At 36.9% G+C, this 24,691-nt stretch overlaps 1 protein-coding gene across 1 annotated transcript in view; it reads right to left on the reverse strand.

The window, feature by feature from the left end:
• barr (non-SMC condensin I complex subunit H) overlaps positions 1-24,691 on the reverse strand; it is a 462,459-nt gene that overhangs the window by 205,136 nt on the left and 232,632 nt on the right. Inside the window, exon 6 of the mRNA XM_090374633.1 lies at positions 20,338-20,399. Coding sequence (XP_090230759.1) covers positions 20,338-20,399 — 62 coding nt within the window. The remainder of the gene's footprint in view (positions 1-20,337; positions 20,400-24,691) is intronic.

A 24,691-nucleotide genomic window follows, 5' to 3' on the forward strand; every position in this document is an offset into this window, starting at 1 on the left:
ATTTGCTTGTGTATGTACAGAGAAGGGCAACAAGATTGGTGAGGAGAATGAAGGGATCCTCTTACCAAGAGAGGCTTAAGTTCTGCAAATTGCAGTGGCTGGAGATTAGGCACCTGTGCAGTGATCTGATTGAGGTGTATAAGGCCTTGAATGGGTTGAGCACACTGAATTCTGGTGGGATCCTTCCACTTGTTCAGATTACGAACCTAAGGGGGCATAAATTCAAATTAAGAAAAGACAGATGACAATTCGATAATTGTAGATGTCTTAAAATACCATTTATAATAGACTCAATATGATAGCATAGCTTAATTTAGTATGGTACTCACCTTTTTTTTATAATCTGCAATTGATGTTTCAATAGGGTGGATGATAATTTTAATTGGGAGTAAGTAAGTAAGTTGGGGTTTTAAAAACAGAAGTTAAAATATGCGCAAGGAAGTAGAAGTGCACGTCTTCGTCCTTGGTTGTCAATTATTAAAGTTGAAAACAAATGGTTAATACTGGAGGCCAATAGCCATAACAAGTGGCTTTTGTTATCCACGTCTTCAGTTGGCAATGTTGGGTTGAGAGTAAACGCATGTGTTTTTGCAATCAGTTCCACCGCATATTCAAAGGTACTGACATCACCCTCACATTCTCAACTTATAATAAACTTGGCTCATTATTTAATTCATACAAAGACACACAAAAATATCATATCAGCGATATGAACAATATTATTTACCTAATAAAATGTCAATCTAACTGCAATGCATGTTACATTGGTAGCACAACTTCAAAATATGGTTCTATTAAAACATCAAACACACGTGCATACTACCACTACAATAGTTTTAGGACAGGCCAAACCAACACAGAACTAGCATCACATGTTCAATCACACTCCCTTAGTGGACTCAGCCATTCCCATTATCAAATTAAAATCCAGTTTTAAAATTTTCCAATATGAAGCCCTAGTGATAGAATGGTTCCGCCGCCATTCCAATCTCCAAGTATTAAATACCAAACTACTCTACAACATTGCACTGTCTTGGAATCTCATGCCCTGAGATTTACACATGTAACCAGGAGCATCACGGAAACTTAGCTTTCTTAAACACACACGTTTTCTCTCAACCCATCATTGCCAACTGAAGATGTGGATAACGAAAGCCACTTGTTATGGCTATTGGTCTCCAGTATTAACCATTTATTTAGAACTTTAATATTGACAACCAAGGTATCATTTAAACTTTTGTTTTTAAAGCCCCAACTTACTCCCAATTTAAATTAAAATTATCATCCACCCTATTCAAACATCAATTGCAGATTATAAAAAAAAGGTGAGTACCATAATATAAAAAAAAAGGCGAGTACCATAATAAATTAAGCTATGCTATCATATTGAAAAGACAGATGTAGAATGGATGTTCAGAAATTTGCCTTTAGCCAGCGGGTGGTTAATTGCTGGAACAAACTTCCATCTGTCGTTGTGGAAGTTGATAGATTAAATAAATTTAAGGAGGAACTGGACAGGTATTTGGAGGGAATGGCATCATTTTTTTTTTTTTTTTGGCTGATGCTGCATAAGCTCATACACTTGCTTTCTTGCATCACATGCCACTACTACTACTACATAAAATGCATTAGAATATAGAGAACATAAAAAGTCAGCATCTCACATGTTTGCACACTAATCAATATTAGAATTTGTAGTGACAAATGATGCAAGGAAGCAGACTTCCTTCCTTTTATTTTATTTTGGCTGAAGCATCAGCAAAAAAAAATAAATAAATAAAACACTACCCACCTTGTCCATCTCTTCTAATAATTTATCTAATTCTTTCTTAAATTTATTTAAATCCACTTCCACAATACAAGATGGAAGCTTGTTCCAACAATGAATCGCTCATTGGCTGAAAGCAAATTTTTGAACATCTACCCTGCAACCATCGTTTTCAATTTAAGTCACATCCTCTTGTGTATGTTTGCCCACATCATCTGAGAAAGAATTAGGATGACATGAGCATTTAGTTTATTTCTTCCATTTAAAGATATAATCAAACACATCAATCAATGCTCCATGCAGGTTCCTAGTTCAGAAGGCCTGCAACCTACAGGATTGTGCATCATCACCTAAACTTACAGGAAAACTTAAACTTTCAAAGATTATGCAGAAGTGGATGCAGCCGCTGAACGCTTCAGGATATGCACAAATGAAGAGGAACTCATTGCAAGTATAATGGGATCTTTTGAAATTTGTAGTGATGAAGATGAGGAGCCTACTGTGGTTGAACAAGAAGTTTCAGTGAAAGATGCTCATCAAGGATTAGAACTTATACATAATTTTTTTCAAGCACAGCCTAACTGTGAAAGTAAAATAACTGCTATTGTGTAAGAAGAAATAGATACATATAATGATAACCCAGTTTAATGTAATAATAAAATATATAATAATAAGTAACAGGCAGTAGCTTTCAAGACTAATGAGTCTCTTTTTTTTTTCAACTGAATTCAAATACAAATACAACGGATAAGTGCAATGAGCTGAGTGAGGCACGTTATTCATTTGCTATTGTTGTTGCACGGACGTGCGCTGTTTTACTCCACTGATCATCTAGCATTAAAACGGTTGTCTCTAGGATGGGGTGTAGACGTATGCCTTTGTGGCAGTTTATTGCCTTTGGATTGTTTAATATGTTAAGTGACTCTAGCCATAGGCGGTGGCGAAAGTGTCGTGAGTGGTCTACTATTTCAAAGTCACGTTTGGGATCAATATAGTGGTTGGCGGACTTATCCGTTGTATTTGTATTTGAATTCAGTTGAAAAAGAGACTTGTTAGTCTTGGAAGCTACTGCCTATTACTTATTATTATATATTTTATTATTACATTAAACTGGGTTATCGTTATACATATCTATTTCTTCTCTCAACCATGGACCCCAGTACACCAGGCCCATTCGTTACTACTACTATTGTGTAACTTCATAATTCTCTTTTAAAACATCTTTTACCAATGAAACAGCATTTTGACAGATTATTTTAAATGAAACAATTCTCTTGTTAGGTCTTGATAGGTATGCAGTGAAATTTACAATTTAATTGTAACATTTACTGCACTCTACAATCAATGCAAAATTTATAATCATAATTTTCTTGTTTAATATTGTAATAGATATTATAAATAAGATTATACTATGTGGCATTAGTAGAATTACATTAAATGTTCAAGTTTTTACATTTTTTGTTGCTGATTTTATGAATGATTGATATAACATCCTTCCGATACAACAGCCATTTTTCTCATTTCCCTCGGGGGTTGTTATATAGATATAAAAAAATTATAGCTGTATAAAAAAATTAAATCCATTTCTCCATTTGCATATCAAAATCATCTTTAGCTGCATTTTTTTTTCTTTTTCTACAGCCATCTGGATTTCCCAAAGTCAAAACACAGGTTACAGCTCTCAAGTTCAATTCAGATATCAAGCAACTAAGAGATACTAAAAGAAATTGATAACCACTCAAAATGTTTGAGTTTCTTTAGTTACTTCAATTTATTTTAGTTAGGTACTTCTTATGGGTAGCACCAATCCCAGATTAATGTACCAACCATGTGGCACCATTCAGGATAGTGAAGAGTGAAAAAGATCTGGGTGTACTTGAGCAGTTAGATATGAAGTCCTTTGGGCAATGCAGACAGGCTGCCAGAACAGCTTATGGAATTTTTTCAATGATACACAGGAACTTTGCTGGAAGTTAAGGTGATTATTGCATTGTAATAGACAACAGTTTGGCCACATCTTGAGTACTGCATACAGGTCTGGAGGCCTCATGGGTATGGGTGCAGAGAAAGGCAATGAAATTTGTGAGGGTAACAAAAGGGAGGGCATACCGAGAAAGGCTTTGGTTCTCCAAATTTCAGAATCTGAAGACTAGACACCAATGAGGAGACCTAACTGAATAGTTAAAAGCTCTGAATGAATTCAGTAAGCTCAATGCTGATGGAATCCTTCCTCTTGCTAAGTCTATGCAAATGTGGCAGCATAAATTCAAATTAAGAAAGGATGGTAGAAGGACAGATGCACAGAAATGATTTCGGCCAGTGGGTAGTTTGAATGAATTCAGAGAAGGACTAGACAATCTGCTAGAGGGGATAGTAAAAAAGGCATATGATGCAAGAAAGCATCACCCAAAAAAAAAAAAAAAAAAAATTCACGCAACCATTCCCTCTAAAAGTTTGTCCAGTTCCTCCTTGAATTTATTTAAGCTATCAACTTTCAAAACGACAGTTGGAAGTTTGTTCCAGCATTTAACCACCTGCTGGCTAAAGGCAAATTTCCGCACATTTATTCTACAACTGTCTTTCCTCAATTTGAATTTATGCCCCCTTAGGTTTGCAATCTGAGCAACCGGAAGAATCCCATCAGAATTCAGCATGCTCAACCCGTTATACATATCAATCAGATCACCTTGCAGGTACTTAGTCTCCAGCCATTGCAATTTGCAGAACTTAAACCTCTCTTGGTAAGAGGACCCCTTCAGTCAATGCAAGATGATTTTACATAAATCCTAAGGACACCAATAATAATTTGATAACAGTGGAAAGGTCAAAGCAAATGCTAGGAAAAAAAATTCCAGAAAAACAGTCATTACCTTATTTCTCAGTCTTTATTAATTTCTATTGTCAAATAGTAAAGTTGCTTTATTTCAGCATTTTCAATGCAACTTTACCTTTTTGCTATTTTTAAATTCCTCTAGTTCTAATTTGAGTGGTCCTTCAAACAACTGTGTTCCAAATCAATTCAAACATAAAAATAATATCTTCTCATTTAACATACATATGAGGAAACTCATAAAAACAAAATAGCAATTATCTTCTCTAGTTTTCATCAGAAAATTCTCTTTGCATAAAGCAGAAAGCTCATTTTTAAAATTCTCAAAGTGTGATTAACTGCCATTTTAGTTACATTTCTACTAGCTTTATTCTACACCAGTGGTTCCCAACCAGTGGTTCGCGAAAGTGTTCCAGGGGATTCGTGAACCACCGGTTCGCGAATCCCCTGGAAGCGAGTCAAAAAAAGGTTGAGAACTGCTATTCTAAATGAATTAAGAACCTTAGTGTATTTTTCAGCTCACAACTGGTGGGTGGCAACATTAGGAAACTGGTTCAGTCAATGATATGCTAAGTGCCCCACAAAGTAAACCATATGAGTAGAGCACATGCATTAAATTCAATTTGCTTGATATAGTAAAGTTATCAAATAATATAGTACTGTTAAGTGTTTGTCTTTTAAACTGACTATCCATCTTAGGATAATTCACATCATAAAATTAACTAAATCAATACAGCATTATAGACATGCAAACAGACAGCTCTGAACCTTATAAACAGATCACTAAGACGGTTTTAGTAATTTAAATTAAAAAAAAAAATAAAGTCCTTTTTATTTTTCACAGTTCTTTTTTACCTTTATAGGTTAAAGTATTGAAGGAGAAGTGCAAGGCTCACTACACCGGTAAACGTTTGTAACACCTGCAAACTTAGACATTAAACTTGATATGCCATCATTAATAAATATTGAAAACAGTAAGTAGCCAGGCACTAAGGCCTGAGGCACCCACTAATATTAGTGCAAGAACAGCAATAGTCATTAATAAACCACCTCTCTATTTGCTACTCAACCATTCCTTTATCCACAGCAGTAATTCAAGCAGTGTTGCCCTTGCCTCAAAAGCCACACTGCTTCAATTTGTACAGCAATGTTTCATACAGAACGGTGTCAAAGGCTTTACTGAAATCTAAGTATATGATGTCAAGATTATATTTCCTCATCCAAATCATTTGTTACTGCATCATAATAACCAATCAGATTTGTCAGATAAGATGAACCCTTAACAAATCCATAATGTGATTTCAACATATTTCCATATAACTGTATGTCCAGATTATTCTGCTATACTTCTTTAACCACTGTCTCCAATCTTTTTCCTAGAACAGAAGTACATCTTACAGTTCTAATTACTCACTTCAACTTTTTTTTTTGAACAGGAGAGACAGCTGAACATCATCAATCTATAGGGACCTTCCCTGACTCCAAGGATGCTCTCACAGTGATTGTTTACCATTCTTGCTGCTTCTTCTCTGGGGATTTGTTAAGTGGGCCAAATGGTCCAGTACTTCGGGGTTATCCTTGAGGAGTGACTGATTCTTGGCGCATGCCAAGTACTTGCAAGAGCTGGTGAAGCGGATATATATCCAGGCTTCAGCGATTCATCCACATGGATTTGGCATAAAGTAGTAGTAGTAGTAGTAGAGGCATCAAAGCAAGCATATGAACTTTTGCAGCATCAGCCAAAAAAAAAAAAAAAATTCACACATCCATTCCCTCTAAAATTTTTCCACTTCCTCCTTCAATTTATTTAAGCTATCAACTTCCACATCAAAATGGAAGTTTGTTCCAGCAATCAACTCCACACTGGCTGAAGGCAAATTTTTGCACATCTATTTTAAAACTGTCTTTCCCAATTTGAATTTATGCCCTCTCAGGTTTGTAATCTGGGCAAGCGGAAGAATCCCATCAGAATTGAGCATGCTCAACTCATTCAAGGCCTTATACACCTCAATCAGATCACCTCGCAGGTGCCTAGTCTCCAGCCACTGAAATTTGCACAACTTAAGCCTTTCTTGGCAAGAGGAAAACTATTGCAGACCACCACAGTCACCTTTACAAAAGCAAAAACCCTTCCCTCTACCCTTGATGGTAGTTACCTCTGAGTAAATCCCAAATCGGCACCTCAATAGCTAGGCAGGCAAGAGCAGCAGTGTGTAGCACACGCTTCTTGATTAGACCGAGGTTCGTTCAGGAAATGACCACCGCATATCTCTGGAGCAATATGGCCGTAGTTGCTAATGCTTCTAAAAACCAAAAAACAAACAACAAATCCCATATCAGCACAGATAAAGGAACCACTAGGTGGCAGTGATCACAGTGCGATCACTGCCACCTAGTGGTTACTTTACCTGAAGATTCTTAATGCATGAAGAATCACTATTGATAATCAAATCAAGAGTATTTCTCCCTGTAATTGCCTCCTGAACATGCTGCTGTAGAAAACAATCATCCAATAAACCCACAAAAGCCTTGCTAGTGTGTGAGTGACTAACCCACAAGTTCCAGTTAAATCAGGGAAATTAAAATCCCCCGTTATAAGACAATTTGATTTACTCGCCCACTCTATTTCTCTGTATAGTTGTTCATTATACTCATCTGAATTATTAGGCCTACAACACACTCCTACACCGAACTGACTCAACGTTGCACTTCCTTAGATTAAATGTGTTTCTTAACTAATACCATAACCTCTCCTACATTCCTATACTGTCTATCCTTTCTTTACACATTGTACTCCCCAAATTCCAATTCTGCATTCCTTATATCTGTGTGACACCAGATCTTGATATCCCAACAATATCTGCCTTTGTTGTGACAAACACCTCAAATTCATCAAATTTATTTCCAAACTCCTAGCATTGGTGTACACATGCACCTGTTCTTATTCTTAGCTACCCCAACACAGCCCAGGTATTTACTTGTTCCGCAATGACTCCCAGCAGTCTCTGAAATCCCCTGCACCTTGTTTTCAGGGCTGCTGCTCATTCCAATAGAAGCAGTGCAAGAATCACTTTCACCTCTGAAAGTGGCTATTGTTAATCTATTAATCTGTGTGTCTACCCCCCCCACAAGCTAGCAGTTATCTGATCCACCTAACACTGCCTCGACAGCATCAGCAAACACTCTTGCACCTCTTCTTCTATTTAAGTGCATCCCATCCCTCTAGAAGCAGTCCCTCCTGTTAACAAGAACAGACCAAGCTGAGAAAAATTCCACACCATGAGCCTTGCACAATCTCTCCAGGGCCGAATTGACTGACAAGGTTCTCATCATACACTCCCTCCTATCGTGTCTGGGCAGAATTGCAGACACTTTCTAATTTAACCCTACCTCCCAGCTTTTTTTCAACACTGACATGTACTTGTTAAGTAATTCCGTCATTCATCTACTCTTAATATCATTAGTGTGAATGTGTACAACAATATCACCTTTCGTGCCCTTAAAAGATGATATCTGCTTGATGTCATCAACTTTTGCCCTTGGCAGAACTACCCTGGTCATGTTCCATCTATCCTTTTTGCACTATATATATTCCTCGTTTTCCTGACAATAGAGTCACCGAGAACAACTAGTTCCTGTAGGCCCAATGCATTCTGCCTTGGGGATTGTCGCTATGTTGACTGAAGTTCAAGTGCAAGTTCTTAACATTTTGTTGATTAATAACATTACTAACCTTTGATTAAGGTTGAGTAACGAGTAACCTAAGAATTTCACACTTCTAACCAATTTTTCACGATGGTATGTTACATTAATGACTAGCATCATAAATAGAAATATAAACAAAAGATATTTATTAATAGTTAAGGCAAAGCTAAGTAATATTTGACAGGTGTTCTCAAAATATTACAAAATGAATATTTGCAACCTTTATACAACTGTTTTGGAAAACACGACAATTATGGCTGAAATGTTATCAGAAACCCTCAATTTGCTTCAATTTATCATTTTAAATGGAAAACAAAATGAAAAGTTCACCAGGTGCAAACTAATATTTAGTTGAACCGCCTCAGGCCCCCTGATGACAGCAGCACACCATTGAGGCATTGACAAGATCAATTTCTGAAAATAATCAACTGATAGTTTGTGGTTCCAAACATGAATTATGGCTTCCTGAACAAAGGGCATTTGGTTTCTTTCTGGTAACTGCAGGTTCCACACAATGCCAACAGTTCTCTATAGGGTTAAGGTCCGGCTGTTTCCTGTACAGCTAAGAATTGTAATGGACCGTTCTTCCAAACATTTTTTCACCTGTAACAAATGTAAACACATTACTGTCGAACCTCTAATACAGAAATGAGGTTAAAGTAACTACAGAAGTGCCTACTGATACTTTTCACCTGATGACAAGCAGTAGATTCATCCTGAAAAATGCTGTTACTTGGCAGGTTGAAATGGTGTCTTAAGGTTGGCTGAAATTTGCCTTCCAATTCAGCCAGGTATCCATTGGCATTTACGGAACCTTCTATCTTCTTCTTCTTCTTCTTTAATGCTGCCGAATGGCGTTTGCGACTTCGTTTTGATATTGTTCTCTGTCTAGCGCTGCGTGTAGAATTTGTGCTGTTGTCATGTGAAGCCAGGTGTTGATGTTATCTAGCCATGCCATTTTCGGTCTGCCTGGGCGTTTCTTGCCTTCGATTTTTCCCTCCAGGATGAGTGGTAGTAGGTGATATTTTTGTTGGTTCCTAGCGATGTGACCTAGGTATTTGCATTTCCTGCTGATGATGGTTTTGAGCAGGTCCCGTTCCGTGTGCATGTCCTGCAGGACCTGTGCGTTGGTTATCTTGGCTGTCCACGGAATTTTCAGCATTCTTCGGTAGAGCCACATTTCGAAGGCCTGGAGCTTTATTGTAGTGGCTGATGTTAGAGTCCAGGTTTCTACACCGTAGAGCAGTATTGGCCAGATGTAGCATTTCAATGTGCGTAATCTATCATTGAAGTTTTCAAGGGAAGGATAATCCAAGTAGTTTCCCGTTGCTTTCTTGGATCACAATTTAGTTGAAAAGGTCGTGTGTGGACCTTTTGAAACGGGTTTCGTCTGACGTCTCCACTGAAACCTTTCCGCCATGGGAGGCCCTTCTGGGAGCATATATCTTTCGGTGCTTTAGTAGTTTAACAAATTAAACTACTAAACCTGCCGCAGCCATATAAATGGAGTAGCTCTTATTCAGTGATGAAGCTGCCTCGTGATGTCATAATTTTACGCAATTTATGCCGAATTTCTAGTCACCACTGACCAAGCAGGTGGCACTGCTGTAGTTTTATCTCCTGGAAACATCTAATGGCTGACTCGGTAAAATTACTGTGACCTTGAAAATACCAATAATGTATAACTCAGCAAAACGTGAGTATTTTTAAATACAATTTGGTATCCTGAAAACTTCTACATCAAAGCTATCATGTAGCACAACTATTCTACTAAGAATTCCCAGTGACTGATTATAGTTCCTTAAAAATTTAATGACCTTGAAATTTCCTATGTCCGAACATAATAATGATAACCATTTTAAAAAGTTCAGTCCAAAAAATAAAACCACGTTTAGGTCCCAAATCTTAACCTATCACTCACCCACACTTATTTTATCTAAAATATAACTTCTTTTTGAGCAACACTCCCGAAAACCTTCTTTATTTATTAATTTTTAAGAGCGCACTAATTTAGCTAGCATACAGCTGGTGCCACCAGCGCCTCCTGCTAGAACCTTCTATAAACTGCTTTTATAAACTGGTGACATACTCCACAATATGAAATGCACCCCCATATCATTTGTCTGGTAGAGAATTTCACTGTCGACACCATACAAGTCTGGATGGTATTCTTCACCACATCTATTCTTTGCCACATCTACGGTGAATTGTTTGTCTCCTATCAGAGCCATGCAGGTTGAATTTCTTGTCATCCGAGAAAATAACTGACTTCCAATGCTCGGGGGTCCATTGGACTTGCTCCTTACACCAAATTAATTGGACCTTTTTCATTTTTTGTGTGAGGATGGGCTTCTTTTTAGGACAATGGGCTACAAGTCCATTTTTGAAGAGGCATCTTCTGAACGTTACTGCACTTGCTACCACTCCTGTATGTTCTTCCCATTCTCTTTTCAGCTCAGACGAAGAAGCGTTACAGTTTTTCAAGCATAAGTGCTTCAAAATGCAGTCGTCCTGTTTTGGCATAGACTCATTTGCATCCAGTTCCTTTTTTCCTATCAGCAGAACGAGCATTCTTGAGTTTGGAAAGAAATCTACTCACTGTCGACTGATTACAAGGCACTCTATAAGCAACATGACAGGAAGAACATCCTTCATCACATAAAGCAACAATAGCACTCTTTCTTCATGGCGTAAACTGCACGTAACTCGCCATCCCACAAGCAAGGAATGACTGCAACTCTTGTAGAGTGCGCTTATATAGCTGAAAGTAACAGCTGATGCAATATTATATCATCACCTATGTGTGTCAATCTTAACTGATGCAATATGTAAGAAATATTGTCATATACTTACGTTATTCGGACAACAATTACAATTTTATTAGCATTAGCATTAGTAGAGGCATATGATGCAAGAAAGGAAGCTTATGCAGCATCAGCCAAAAAAAAAAATAAATAAATAAATAAAAAAATAATAAAAATAAAATAAAAAAAAAATAAATAAATAAAAAATAACCACTTCCACTTCACCCCTCCGTTCATTCAAAATACCTGTCCAGCTGAGCCTTAAATTTATTTAGGCTATCAACTTCCACAACCAGGGATGGAAGTCTGTTCCACCAAACAACTACCCACTGGCTAAAGGCAAATTTCCGCACATCTATCCTAAATCTGTCTTTCTTCAATTTGAATTTATGCCCTCTCAGGTGATTATTCTGAGCGAAAGGCAGTATCCCATCGGCATTGAACATGCTCAAAGCACTCAAGGTTTGTACACCTCTATCAGATCACCTCGCCGGTGCCTAGTCTCCAGACACTGTAATTTGCAAAACTTAAGCCTTTCTTCGTAAGAGCAACCCTTTGTTCCGTTCACTAACCTTGTTGCCCTTCTCTGTACTCGTTCCAGCAGCTACATCCTTCTTGAAATGAGGCCTCCAGACATGTATACAGTACTCAAGTTGCAGCCTGACCATTGTCTTATACAAGGGAATAATCACCTCCCTATCCCTGCTAGAAAAATTCCTGTATATCATTGATAGGACACCATGAGCTACTCTTGCAGCCCATCTGCACTGCTCAGAGAACTTCATATCTGCCTGCACAATTACCCCCAGGTCCTTTTCATTCTCTACCACTGTCAGTGTAGTACCACAGAGTCAATGTTAAACTTCATTTGCCACCTCTCAGCCCATCTGCTCAACTTTTCCAGATCCTGTTGCAGTAGCATAGCGTGAGTAGCAACCTTAACAACCCTGCCAAACTTTGTATCATCTGCAAACTTGGACATTAAGTTTGATATACCATCATCAATATTATTTATAAATACAGAAAACAACAATGGACCCAACACTAAACCCTGAGGGACTCCACTAATAACATTAGTCAACGATGAACAGTATAAATTAATTACCACTCTCTGTCTTCTGCCACTCAACCATCCCTTTATCCATAGCAACAATTTGCCACCAATGCCACACTGCTCCAATTTGTGCAGCAGTCTTCCATGTGCAACAGTATCAAAAGCCTTTCTAAAATCCAAATATATAATATCAAAGTTATTCCCTGCATCCAATTCTTTTGTGACTACATCATAGTATCCAATCAAATTGGTCAGGCAAGACCTTCCCTTAACAAAACCATGCTGTGTGTGAGCTATAACTGAATTCTTGCCAAGATGATCCTCCAGTGCTTCTTTAACCAGTGCTTCCATTAATTTTCCTGGAACGGAAGTTAAACTCACAGGTCTATAATTACTTGTGTCAGCCTTTGATCCTCCTTTGTGAATTGGGGTTACATTTGCACATCTCCAGTCTGTGGGTACCTCCCTTGAGCCCAAGGAAGCTCTCATAATTATGGCTAACAGATTGCTTACTTCCTGTGCTGCCTCCTTTAATATAACTGGATAGATCCCATCCACCCCAGGTGCCTTTCTTGTATTTATCTTCCACAATTTCTCCTCCACTTTACTCTCAATTATTACAAGATCATCTAGCTCACTGCCAGTGTTTACTTCATCTATGGCATTCCCCTTCCTGAATAACTCCTCATGTGTGAATGTCGATGCAAAATATTGATTTAGTTTGTTAGCTACATGAGCAGGATCATGAACAGTTGAACCACTGACATCAAGTGGACCAATCTGATCCATCCCCTTCCTTCTAGAGTTTACATAAGTAAAGAACTCCTTGCTGTTTTTCTTTGCATCCCTTACCAAAGATTTCTCGTAATCTGCCTTCGTCTGCATAACCTCCTTTGTAACTTGGTTACAAAGGAGGTTACAGATCAATTTATTGTTTCTTGGTTACAGATCAATTTATATCTATCATAGGCTTCTTTGTCACATGTTAATTTATATGTATCCCATGCATTTTTCTTCTCTGTCATATGTCTCATTAGTTCATCTGACATCCATTTAGGCCTGAACCTTGAAGAATATTTCTTAGTTGGTATGTAATGCCTAGTAGCTTCCAAGATAAGTTCTTTGAATGCTTCCCATTTTGAGTTGAGTTTGCTGTTCGTAACAACATCAGTTGGTCCCACTGTACAGAATTTAAATACTGTTTCAGACCATCGTAGTCACCTTTACGAAAGCAATAACCGTTCCCTTTACCCCTGATGGTAGTTACCTCCTTGAGTAAATCCCACTTCAGCACACTGTGATCGCTGTCACCTAGTGATTCCTGTATCTGCAGATTCTTAATGCATGAAGAATCACTATTGATAAACAAATCAAGAGTATTTCTCCCTCTAGTTGCCTCCCAAACATGCTCATTTAGAAAACAATCATCCAATAAATCCACAAAAGCCTTGCTAGTGCGTGAGTGACCAACCCACAAATTCCAGTCAATATCTGGGAAATTAAAATCCCCCATTATAAGACTCTCTGATTTACTGGCCCACTCTATTTCCCTGTACAGTTTCTTATTATACTCATCAGAGTCATTAGGCCTATAGCACACTCCTACTCTCAATTTTGATCTCCCAATGCTTATGTCACACCAAACTGACTCGACACTGCACTGTCCAGCAATGTCGACTGGCTTCACCTCCTTGGATTTTATGTGTTTCTTAACTAATAGCATAACCCCTCCTCCCTTCCTATCCTGTCTATTCTTTCTGTAGACGTTGTACTCCCCAAATTCCAGTTCTGCGTTACTTATATCTGTGTGACACCACGTCTCTGATATCCCAACAATATCCACCATGGATGCTTTGAGCAATACCTCGAATTTATCAAATTTATTTATCAAACTCCTAGCATTGGTGCACACACAAGTATACATGCACCTGTTCTTTTTCTTAGCTACCCTAACACAACCCATGTGTTTACTTATACCCCAATGACTCCCAGCAGTCTCTGAAATATCCTGCATCTTATTTTCCAAGCTGCTGCTGCTGCTCATTCCAATAGAAGCAGTGCAAGAATCACTTTCACCTCTGCCAGTGGCTACTGTTAATCTATTAGTCCTTGTATCCCCCCAATCTAGCAGTTTTCTGACCCACCTAACACTGCCTCGATAGCATCAGCAAACATTCTTGCACCATTTCTATTTAAGTGTATCCCATCCCTGTAGAAGCAGTCTCTCCTGTTAGCAAGTACAGACCAGGCTGAAAAAAATTCTACCCCTTGAGCCTTGCACAATTTATGGGGTGATGCACTTTCTTTGAACACCAGTGTAGTTGCATATGGGCAGGAGCCCAGGTGTCAACTAGAATCTAGGTTCACTCAAATGAGAAATGCTTCTTTAAATATAACTGGATAGATTCTGTCAGTTCCAGGTGCCTTTTATACTCTTTAAGCTTCAAAAATTCTCTTCCACTCTATTCTCAATTACACTCGTCAACAGCTAAAATGTTTCCGTAATAAAATTAGTCAATTTCGAGTAATATCAATGTGATAAACATGAATATTACATTAAAAATGCGATGAAATTTTAGTCAGCCAGGTTGCTATCATCAAAAGCTTGCCTTTGATGACAGCAACCTGAATAGCAGAGGCAAATTTAGCAGGAGTCAAAGAGTCAGTGTTGCTGAGAGGCTTGACATTATGAGAAAAGGTTTTGAAAAACTGTTCCCAGTTGATGGTCTTCAGAAAAAATCTTTTAAGGAGATTTACTGATGCTAGTTTTGATTCCTTCAGAGTACCAAGTAGGATAACAATGACTGGATGATCCAAGGACCTCTTGTAATCAAGAACCTCCCATGAGGTTACAAAGAAATTCACTGCATGGGTGGACATTGTGAATCAATGTTAGATGAGCCTTGAGTGGAATTGAAGGTTGTGTGCATGTTGGGCAGATTACAGGCAATTAGTTGATGCTGCAGCACAAGAAAATCCAGGTGTTGAAGTCCCCCCTCCAATGAGGACTTTTTGAATTGTTCAACGATTGAAGAGCAAAATCCACAAATCTAAGGCTGTCTTCCAAGTCAGCACCTAGGGGACAGTAGACCGAGAAAAAGTATGCAGAGCCAAAGAATCCAGTGATTAGTGCACAGGTAATGTATTTTGTGCAAAGACCTGTTATGGTGACATCTAACTGTTGATTGAAGATTGTTATAGCTGAAGGAGGAGACAGATGGTTAGCTGAAATAAAGAGGGGAGAGAGAGAGAGAGAGAGAGAGAGAGAGAGAGAGAATAGTCAAGGACATGACCGTGGAGGAAGTAGGGCTCTTGTACAAGGGGAGGATCATCACAGTCCTACAGACAGACAGACAGACAGAGAGAGAGAGAGAGAGAGAGAGAGAGATGTCAAACCTCGTCAGCAACAACACAAGCTTTATGAGCATTGATTTGGATGATTTTGAGTAATTCAAAAGGGAAGGAATAGTCTAAGTACTAAAGTTTTCTAATGCTCAAAGATATTCAGGACAGCTGGCATCTCTTACAGAGTGTTTGTAGTTTTTCTTCTTTGTTTGCAGTTAATGCAAACTGGAGAGTGATCCTCGTTTGGACAATCAGAGAAGAGATGTCCAGATCATGTACAGTGGCCACAGCAGGGGGGGGGGGGTCGACTGAACGGCATGGCCTGATCCCAAACAGGAATGGCAATGTGTGACCTCAGTAAACTGTTTGCACCTATGTGACATCCACCAACCAATGTACAGCCATTGTGATCTGATGGCAAAATGAAACAGACAAGGTGACAGTCCTAGAATCCAGTTGAGAGATTGGATTGAATATGATGGAGTTGAGAAGCAAAATGTTATTTCCTTGGTAAACTGTTCAAGTATTATGTCAAGTTCCTGAAAATTTCTGTAAAATAGTTCTAGGATTTCTTGCTTTGTCAGTGCCTTATCTACATCATAAGTATTGTACGGTTTAGTTGCTTTGACATTTCAGGGAAGATACCTTTATCAGTGCAGAAGGATGATGAAACGAGTTTATTGAGGTCAGTTTCAGAATCAGTTTCAATGACAATTCCCTTGTTTTTAACCAGTTGATTGACTTAATTTTTACATCTTTCAAGGAGGATTTTAGTGCTTGTACTACTTCCACCTTGATGTTAGTACTGCAGCTTAGGATGCTGTCCTCAGCAGCCTTTAGAAGGAGGTCATTAGATTTAGATCTGGAGGTAGATTGGCTTGCATCTTTATGGTGAATATGAGGAGCGTCTTCTCTTGGCTGGGATCAGTAACACCATATAACTCATGTTTGAACATTCATTAAAAGAAATGCAGTCGTAGGTCTTCATTTGACTTTGTCAGCAAAAGATGTAGCAAGAGTTATGTTGTTGTTGTTATTTGGTTTTTAGGAGCATTAGCAACTAAGGCCATATTGCTCAGGGATATGCGGTGGTCATTCCCTGACCTTTCTGTATCCTCCATATTTGGTGGTGACGGGATCGAACCCCAGTCTAATCAAGAAGCATGTGCTACGCACTGCTGCTCCTTCCCACCTGGCTACGGAGGCACCTGTGTAGCAAGGGTAGGGGAAGTTTGCATTAAGGTAACATTTGCAAATAAGTTGACAGTTTATTATAGAACTCTTTGTTTTTGGCTTTTAGAACTTCATTGTCAGTGATGAGGTCATTAATAATAATTTCAGTGGTGTGCCACCTCTTAGTGACAAGGTTGATAGCAGCTTTGGTGACTTTTTCTGTTCATTTGTTAAAAATTTATTTATTTGCTTGTAAATGGTATAAGCCTTCTGGCGGGTGTCTAGTACAGCAGCAGTAGGAGTATGGTCGGCACTGGTAGACCTCCATTAGAATCAGTAGTATCCTTAACATTTACAGTAGGGGCAGGTGTGAAGAATTCACAATCATAAGCAAGTCAGTGGTAGGAATGCTGTCCAATGAGCCTTCTCTGAAAGCAGTTTGTTTCATGCTATCAGTAGGAGTTGAGTTTGGTTTTGCTCTTGGCGGTCATTCTTCAGTATTCAGTCTTTCTGCCTGTAATCAGAAACTCAGGAGGTTATCAGCTTCAGAGCAGTTTATAGCAGTCATAATTTAGAGTTTGGAATTTTCCAAGGAAGATGCTTTGAAATCTTAAGGAAGGTTTTACATAGTCAGAAGACACCTTTTTTTTTGTTTCTATGGCAATATTTTGTGAAGTTATGATCAATATCAACAGTAAAAAGTCCGAATGCTATAAATTAGATAAGCACCAGTAGTAGAGGAAAATCACCAGGATACAAAAATTTATAGCATTGCTCAACCAGCCAGCTTATTTTGAATTGTTAGCACAGACATGCAGGCATTTTAACAAACCAATTTATATAAAGTTGATTGCGAGTATTTTCTTTTAACCTGCCGTCATAGGCGGTTGCTAGAAGTTAAACTGGCACAGTAATAGGTCAGTGGTGTAAAAGATAATCATTACATGGGGTCAACTGACCACATATTCTAACACTACACATCTGCTTGACCATGTGTTCCTCTGCCGGAAGCAAAGATCTTGAGCTGGCGAGCAGTGAAAGCTGATACGTACAAAGTTAAAGACCAGGCCCTGAGTCTAACAAAGACAACATAGATATATGTGAAAATAAAAAACCTCATGAGAATAAAATAATAATAATAATTAATTAATTAAAGGTTTGTTGAAAGTAACTATCTTCCACAGGGATATATATTATTGCCAAGCCTTAATATGTTATGGGTTGAAATTAACTATATAATATTGGTGTAAATACACTATAGTTTACCCATAAGTTTAACTACATAAGTAGTGTAAAGGCACCGTTTGATTTTTCCTCATATTGTGGCTAACTTCACAACGAGATACCAGCTATTGCACTGCTTCGAATAAACAACGCTTCTCTAATAGAGGAGACTACTGTTATTTATTCTCAGTGGGCACCACCACCACCACCCCCCAGACGGCACCGTTTCGGAGCTTGTTGGCTCACTCATCAGTGGGCAGGCAGATACCCTGGTAATGCAAACATGCCATCATGATTGCGAAGTTAACTCCACAATATGAGAGATGTCAAATGGTGTAGGTAATAATAATATTTTGAAGACTAAATGTGCAAGGCATAATGTTATGGGTTAATATTAACTATACAGTAAACCCCCACTATTCGCGGTCGCTGATTTAATATAAAATGAAACCTGAAAAAATGTGAATTTTATTTTAAAAAAATGTGAAAAAGCTGTGAACATTTTCCGCCATAAAAAAACATGGACGTGGCTAAAATTATCTTTCCCGGTCAAAACAGCGCTCAGTGGGTGGGGGGAGAGGGGGTGACAAAATCGCAAGCGTGGATGTTTCTCGCTAATCCTTGATAAGTATGTGTTATGCGCTTATCATGGAAGGGCTCGTCGTTTGCTTTTAATTTATATGCTTATAAATTGAATAAATTTATAAATTGATACGCTTACAAAAGTGATAAATCTACCGTTTTGCAGTATAAAACAGACTTTTTTGAGTGTGTTAACGGAAGAAAGTGACTTTATTGTGGACAAGTTCTTTCTAACCTGTACAAAAATATGGCTACGAATAACAAGGGAAATGTGAAAAGATCAAAGAAGGTGATGACATTAGCGAATAAAATTGAGTTATTAGACAAAATTTCTAATGGTGAAAGTGTCTCCTCAGTGGCAAAACATTATAAAATCAATGAGTCAACGGTACGATCAATCAAGAAATCAGAAGAAAAAATCCGCCGTAGTGTCCGTGAAAACGCGCTAATTGCTTCAAAAATTTGCTCTGTAACTTGTGATGTTAAATTAGAAAAAATGGAAAAAGCTTTAAATCTGTGGATAGAAGACCAAACTCAAAATAAAATTCCGCTAAATTCACTCATCATTCGTGAAAAGGCAAAACTCCTTTATCAACACTTTCGCAAAACTGGTGATAGCACTGGCGAGAAGTTTTTTAGTTAGCAAAGGCGCTGGTTTGAAATTTCTAATAAATATTACATTTAATATTAAATTGTTTCTTATTTTCATTTCAATGCCATATGCTTGCATTTCACTATGTACTGTCTATGTACATAGTCATATTATGAAGGTACATATAATACATACACAGACAAAATTTTAGACTAGTTTTTCTTATATATTTCATACTTTGGAACGGAACCCCTTTATTACTATGGGAGCCATAACTCAGTATTCGCGTTTTCGGTATTCGCGGCATTTCTCAGGAACGTAACCCCCGCGAATAGCAGGGGTTTACTGTATAATATTGGTGTAAATACACCATAGTTTACCCATATAGTTAAACTTATGGGTAAACTATGGTGTATTTACACCAATATTATATAATTATAGTCAAGCATATTGCTTATCAAAAATTAAAATAACTAAAATAAGAGATAAAACTACATTTTGCAGAGCACAAGATTAGGTAACCATCACAACTTTGCACAGTGCTACTTCTCTCTCTGACCCATGATGTGCAAAGTATGATCAAAGCATATATGTGTTTTGTCATAATTTTCAACGTACAGTGAGTGGTGAAAACAGAATCCAAAAAAACTTAGCCATAAGCAAATCAGCAATATCACAAACTGTATGATTTTTAACTATCCTACTGCTCATGATTTGGCAAGATTTATAATCACACCTGGGTTGGGCCTAGAATATAAGTTTGCTTCTCATTTAGATTTAGATATATTTGAGGATGACAATAATATCTGCTCAAAAGATTACAATAGATTGCTTACAATTACTTATAATAGAGATTTTTAATTTTCCTGCACTGTCTTTGTTGCTATCACTGTAAATATCTAAAAGAATATATGTTGAGAGAACTATCTCACATGTTTAAAGTTTATTAAATATTTTAACTCATACCTCTTCAAATGAGTTAGAAATGGCAAGTCTGTCATGGAGGACTTGCCATTTCTCAAATTGGTATTACGTGCTTGTTCATTTTACATAAATCATTACATTTTACATAAAAGTTCACAAAATCTAAATAATTATATATATGATATTATATTTAAATACATAAGTTTCTTTGGTGGTAAATATTATACTCTATCATTTGCAAAGTTAATTTGCCTAGTATAGTAAGAATTTCATTATAATAAAATCCTTAAATAAAAATTATTGAAATTTTAATCACTTCTAAATAAAAATGCTTACTTTTTTCTTCCTTATGGAAACTTTTTCATATTCTTGAGCAGCAACAAGTTGTTTATCTTCTCCTACATGTGGATATTAAAACTGTTAATTAAACGAAACTTAATTTATTATATTTATTAAATTCATAGATTACAATTAATTTTCTGAACTAAAATTTATAAAGCTTGTAACTTCAACATATTCTGCTGTCCCCCCCCCCTCTCTCTCTCCCCACTTCATCACTCTTTTACATAAAAACCCAAATCATATTGAATGACATCAGCTATCCAGCGAACTAATTTTAATAATTTTTTTTTCCCTTTCACATCATCATATTAATTTCATTTATTAATAAAGACCACAATAAACAAACTTGCTTTACATTCTCTAATAAGAATGAAATTAAAGTAAAGCTTACGGGGAAATAAAACTTATGTTCGCTAGTCTGTATTTGTTTGGTCTTAGGTGCATCAGCAACTTATACTGTATAACATTGTGGAAGGTGGGTGCAACTTATACCATATAACATCATTGTATGTGGGTGTACAAGTATTCAAGGCCTATTTGCATGCTGTGCAGGCTGAAAAAACTCAGAATAACGTATGGGGGTCAAATATAATCCCTCTGCTGAGACTAGATAACTTCAACCAGAGTTCTTTCTTCCCCAGTTTATAACTAACCACTAAGTCTCATTATATATTTTCAACTTTTTTTGTTAGAAATTGATTATTTTGTTCTCATAGCACTTCAGGGCATTGGACCATCTATTACTGTAGCTTAACAATTAGTCTGATGTGGTCTTATATATGCAAATACCTATGTTTTCTAACAAGAAAGTGTTCCACAGAACTGTGGCACTGTCAAAGTCAGCTGATATCATAGTTATAGACTGATGAGCTACATGCAACACCATGATTTGGTGTTACTATGCTTGCATATGCAGTTGTTGGTGTCTGCATTATGAGATATTAAATTGGTAGCAATAGATTTGTAGTTACAGGCTAATAATCCAAAAGGTTTATTATATTTATATCTAACTTTTATATAACTTTGGCTAGTATTAGGGAGTAGATGATTATGCTGATTTATAAGTTTGTTAATATTTACGTTGTCCATAATTTGGCTGTTGAAGTTTAAGATTATGAATGATGTATTATCACCTGTTGTAGTGCGTAGGTTTTTTAGACTGAATTTACAGATATCGTTTATTATATGAAAGAGATGCTTGAGCTTGAAGCTGAAAGTGTGTATGAACCTGTGTAGTGCTCTCAGTATACTGTGCTTGGTACCGAAAAGCAAATTATGTATATGTTGCACATCTATAATATTTTTATCCCAGTCTTTAAGGGTGGCATCAAAATCGTCTAAAATTGGTTTGTATTTGATGTTGGTATTATTAGATTTTTTGGAACGTTTGCATGGGTGATTGTGGAATTTAATTATATTGAATGTCATATATACAACAGTCTGTTAAGTTGTTGGTAATAATTTTATGGTTGAATTTATTGTTAAGACCATATGGGTACAAAGTTTTTAATTTTAACATAAATATTTCTTCTTGTTTTGTTCTGATGTTGTCGTTACTAATATGCGCTAGTATGGATATGTATATATTGTTGAAGTAGTGAGATTGAAAATGCATGTATTCTATTTCTGTTCTACATTATTACTTTTCCTATTCAGGTAGTTATTGATGTCCGATCTGTGTTGATTAATTCTCAGGTGTAATTTATTGCTAGTTTGTCCAACATATTTTATTTTACAGGTATTGCAGGTTATAAGGTATATAACATTACTGTTTTTTCAAAAGGTAGGTTTTGTAGTATCATTTGTATTGTGTTGCGGGTGCATACAAGGACAGGTTAAACATAGTTTATTTTTGCAAGTGTTGAATTTAAGGTTATGTATCCCACATTTATCTAAGTTAGAAGCATTAGATGCTGCTGTGCTCTGTAATGTGTGTGTTAAATGTGTATGTATCAAGTTATAGTCGTGTTGCGGGGTATAGTACAGAGCATGTGTACCCGGGGTCAATTTTATTCTACTCTGCCCATGTAGTATTTTATCTTTGCTATCTGGCTCCATACATGTAAGTTGCACAAATTGAAAATTGAAATTAAAATTAAAATTGAAATTAAAATTAAAAAAATATATACAATGAATGAAGTGTGGACGCGACCAGGTGTATACTGTACGTTCAAAAGTAGGGATAGGATTGTGAACTTATAATAAGCTGAATGTGTATAAGCATTTAGCATAGTCAACCTTACACAATGGAATTCGAGCACCCAGACATTCGTTCAGGGTCCTAACTATAGGAACGGGTTTGCAACCCCAAACTATCCTAGCCCAACTACATATTTCTACCATAATCATCTTTCCACTTTACTAGCCTCTACTTTTTATGCCCTGTGAGCCATTAGTTTACCGAACGCGATATTCAGGGCTCTATTTTTCTAACTTTACCCTACCTATTTTTCGCCTTAAACAAAGTTTAGTTGACTTCTATCGCTACTTTGTCAGTTATTATATTTCTTAACTATCCTGGGCAGTTTGAACATCGTGTACTTAACCTAGCGTAGCTTCACCGTCCATGTTATTTCAAATATACACACGCCAAAATTTGTCTAACGCTAGGCGCCGCTAGCGTACACATGCATATATACACTGACAACACGCTGACACAGTCTTTTCTGTCAGTCCGGCATGTAGCGGTAAGTTCTTGTCTTTCGAATTTTCCTTGCCTTTGTCTTTGTCTTTTCTTACTTCTGTAAGGTCATCCATGTTCTGTATGATATAACTTATTAACACTTTATTAGATAGTATGAATCAGAGCTGTGCTACTCAATATGTTCTACGTTGATAATAATATTAGTAAAATAATAAGAGGAGTATACCTCAATATAGTGCGTAGAACCCTTCCGTATGATACCCTCCAGAAATTAAAACGGAAAAAACGAAAAAATCGGCAAACTTACCGGTACATTAGAGTAAAAAATAAATAATTAAATAATCAATTTAACACAATACAAATCAATTTAAAACAATTAAAAATCAAATTAACGCAATTAAAAGAATCAAACGAAAATATTCAAAACGATTTTCCTTCCTGAAGCTGACAACGCTTTTCGACCGTATGTCGTGATCACAGGAATGAAAATTACCGAATCGGGTTAAACCTGTTACTTAAATAGAGATTATTTGTCTTCGCGCATGCGCGTAAAGGTCCACGAATCGGAGATCAAATATGGCCGCCGAACATTAACAGAATTCTCGTGTAATTTAATTTCAACGGTTTCTGCAATTAATAGTCGCGTATAATTACGTTGAACGTTAAGTATTTTGGCTTCGTTAAATAAAAAAGTATGTTTTTCGTTAATGGCATGAAAGGCTAATTTTGACGCTGCTGAACGAGAAGCACGAACTGAGGCTTCATGTTGATTTACACGAATATTAAGAGAAAATCGGGTCGAACCCTGATAAGACGAGTCGCAATCACCGCAAGAAATGTTTTATACCAGATCATTAATTTGTGTTGCGAACGCTGAAAGAACCGAGCGATTGTTCAATATAGTGTGTAACTTACGTATTGGCCTAGCTACAATTTTAAATTCGGTATCTTTAAAGAATCTGTTAAGCTGTTTGTGCCACTGTTCAACATATGGGACAGAAATAAAGTATTTTTTGATGTTACTATTGTTGATTGGTGTAGTATTTTGTATCCTATCCTTAGCTTGTACCCTAATTCGGTTTATTGTGGTAATGGAATAACCCCTGTTTAAGAATCTGCTAGTTAAAATTTGTATTTCTGAGTCCAAAGCAGATTCCGTCGTTGAATATTTATAGGCATTAAGAAATTGATTAAAGATAATCGATCTTTTGTAGGTGAACGGGTGATAGCTATTATAATGTAGAAGCATACCGGTGTTTGTAGGTTTTCGATAGATGCTAAATTGTATTCTATTCGAGTCCCGGGTAAGCGTGAAATTTAGAAAGTTTAATGACTTAGTATCCGTATCCTCCCTTTCCAATGTAAATTTGAGTCTAGAATGAATATTATTAAACGAATGTAAAATGTCTTGGATAGTATTACTATCGGTAATAACTAGAACATCATCTAAATACCTCCCATAGTATGTGATACGGGTTCGAAAAGGTGTCAAATGTATCTGCTCAATCGTTGAGAGATAGATCTCTGACATTAAGCCACTCAGGCTCAAACCCATTGGTAATCCAAAAATTTGTTTGTACACCTTGTCTCGAAAGGTGATGTAGTTGGCCTCAACTAATAGTTTAATTAAGTGAAAAATTTCCTTAATAGGTAGCTTCGTATAATTAATCGGTGTCGAGTTTTTATTTAACATATCCCAAATAA

This window comes from Mastigoproctus giganteus, chromosome 5, assembly GCF_048544385.1.
Source record: "Mastigoproctus giganteus isolate SK-2022 chromosome 5, ASM4854438v1, whole genome shotgun sequence".
Lineage (NCBI taxonomy): Eukaryota > Metazoa > Arthropoda > Arachnida > Uropygi > Thelyphonidae > Mastigoproctus > Mastigoproctus giganteus.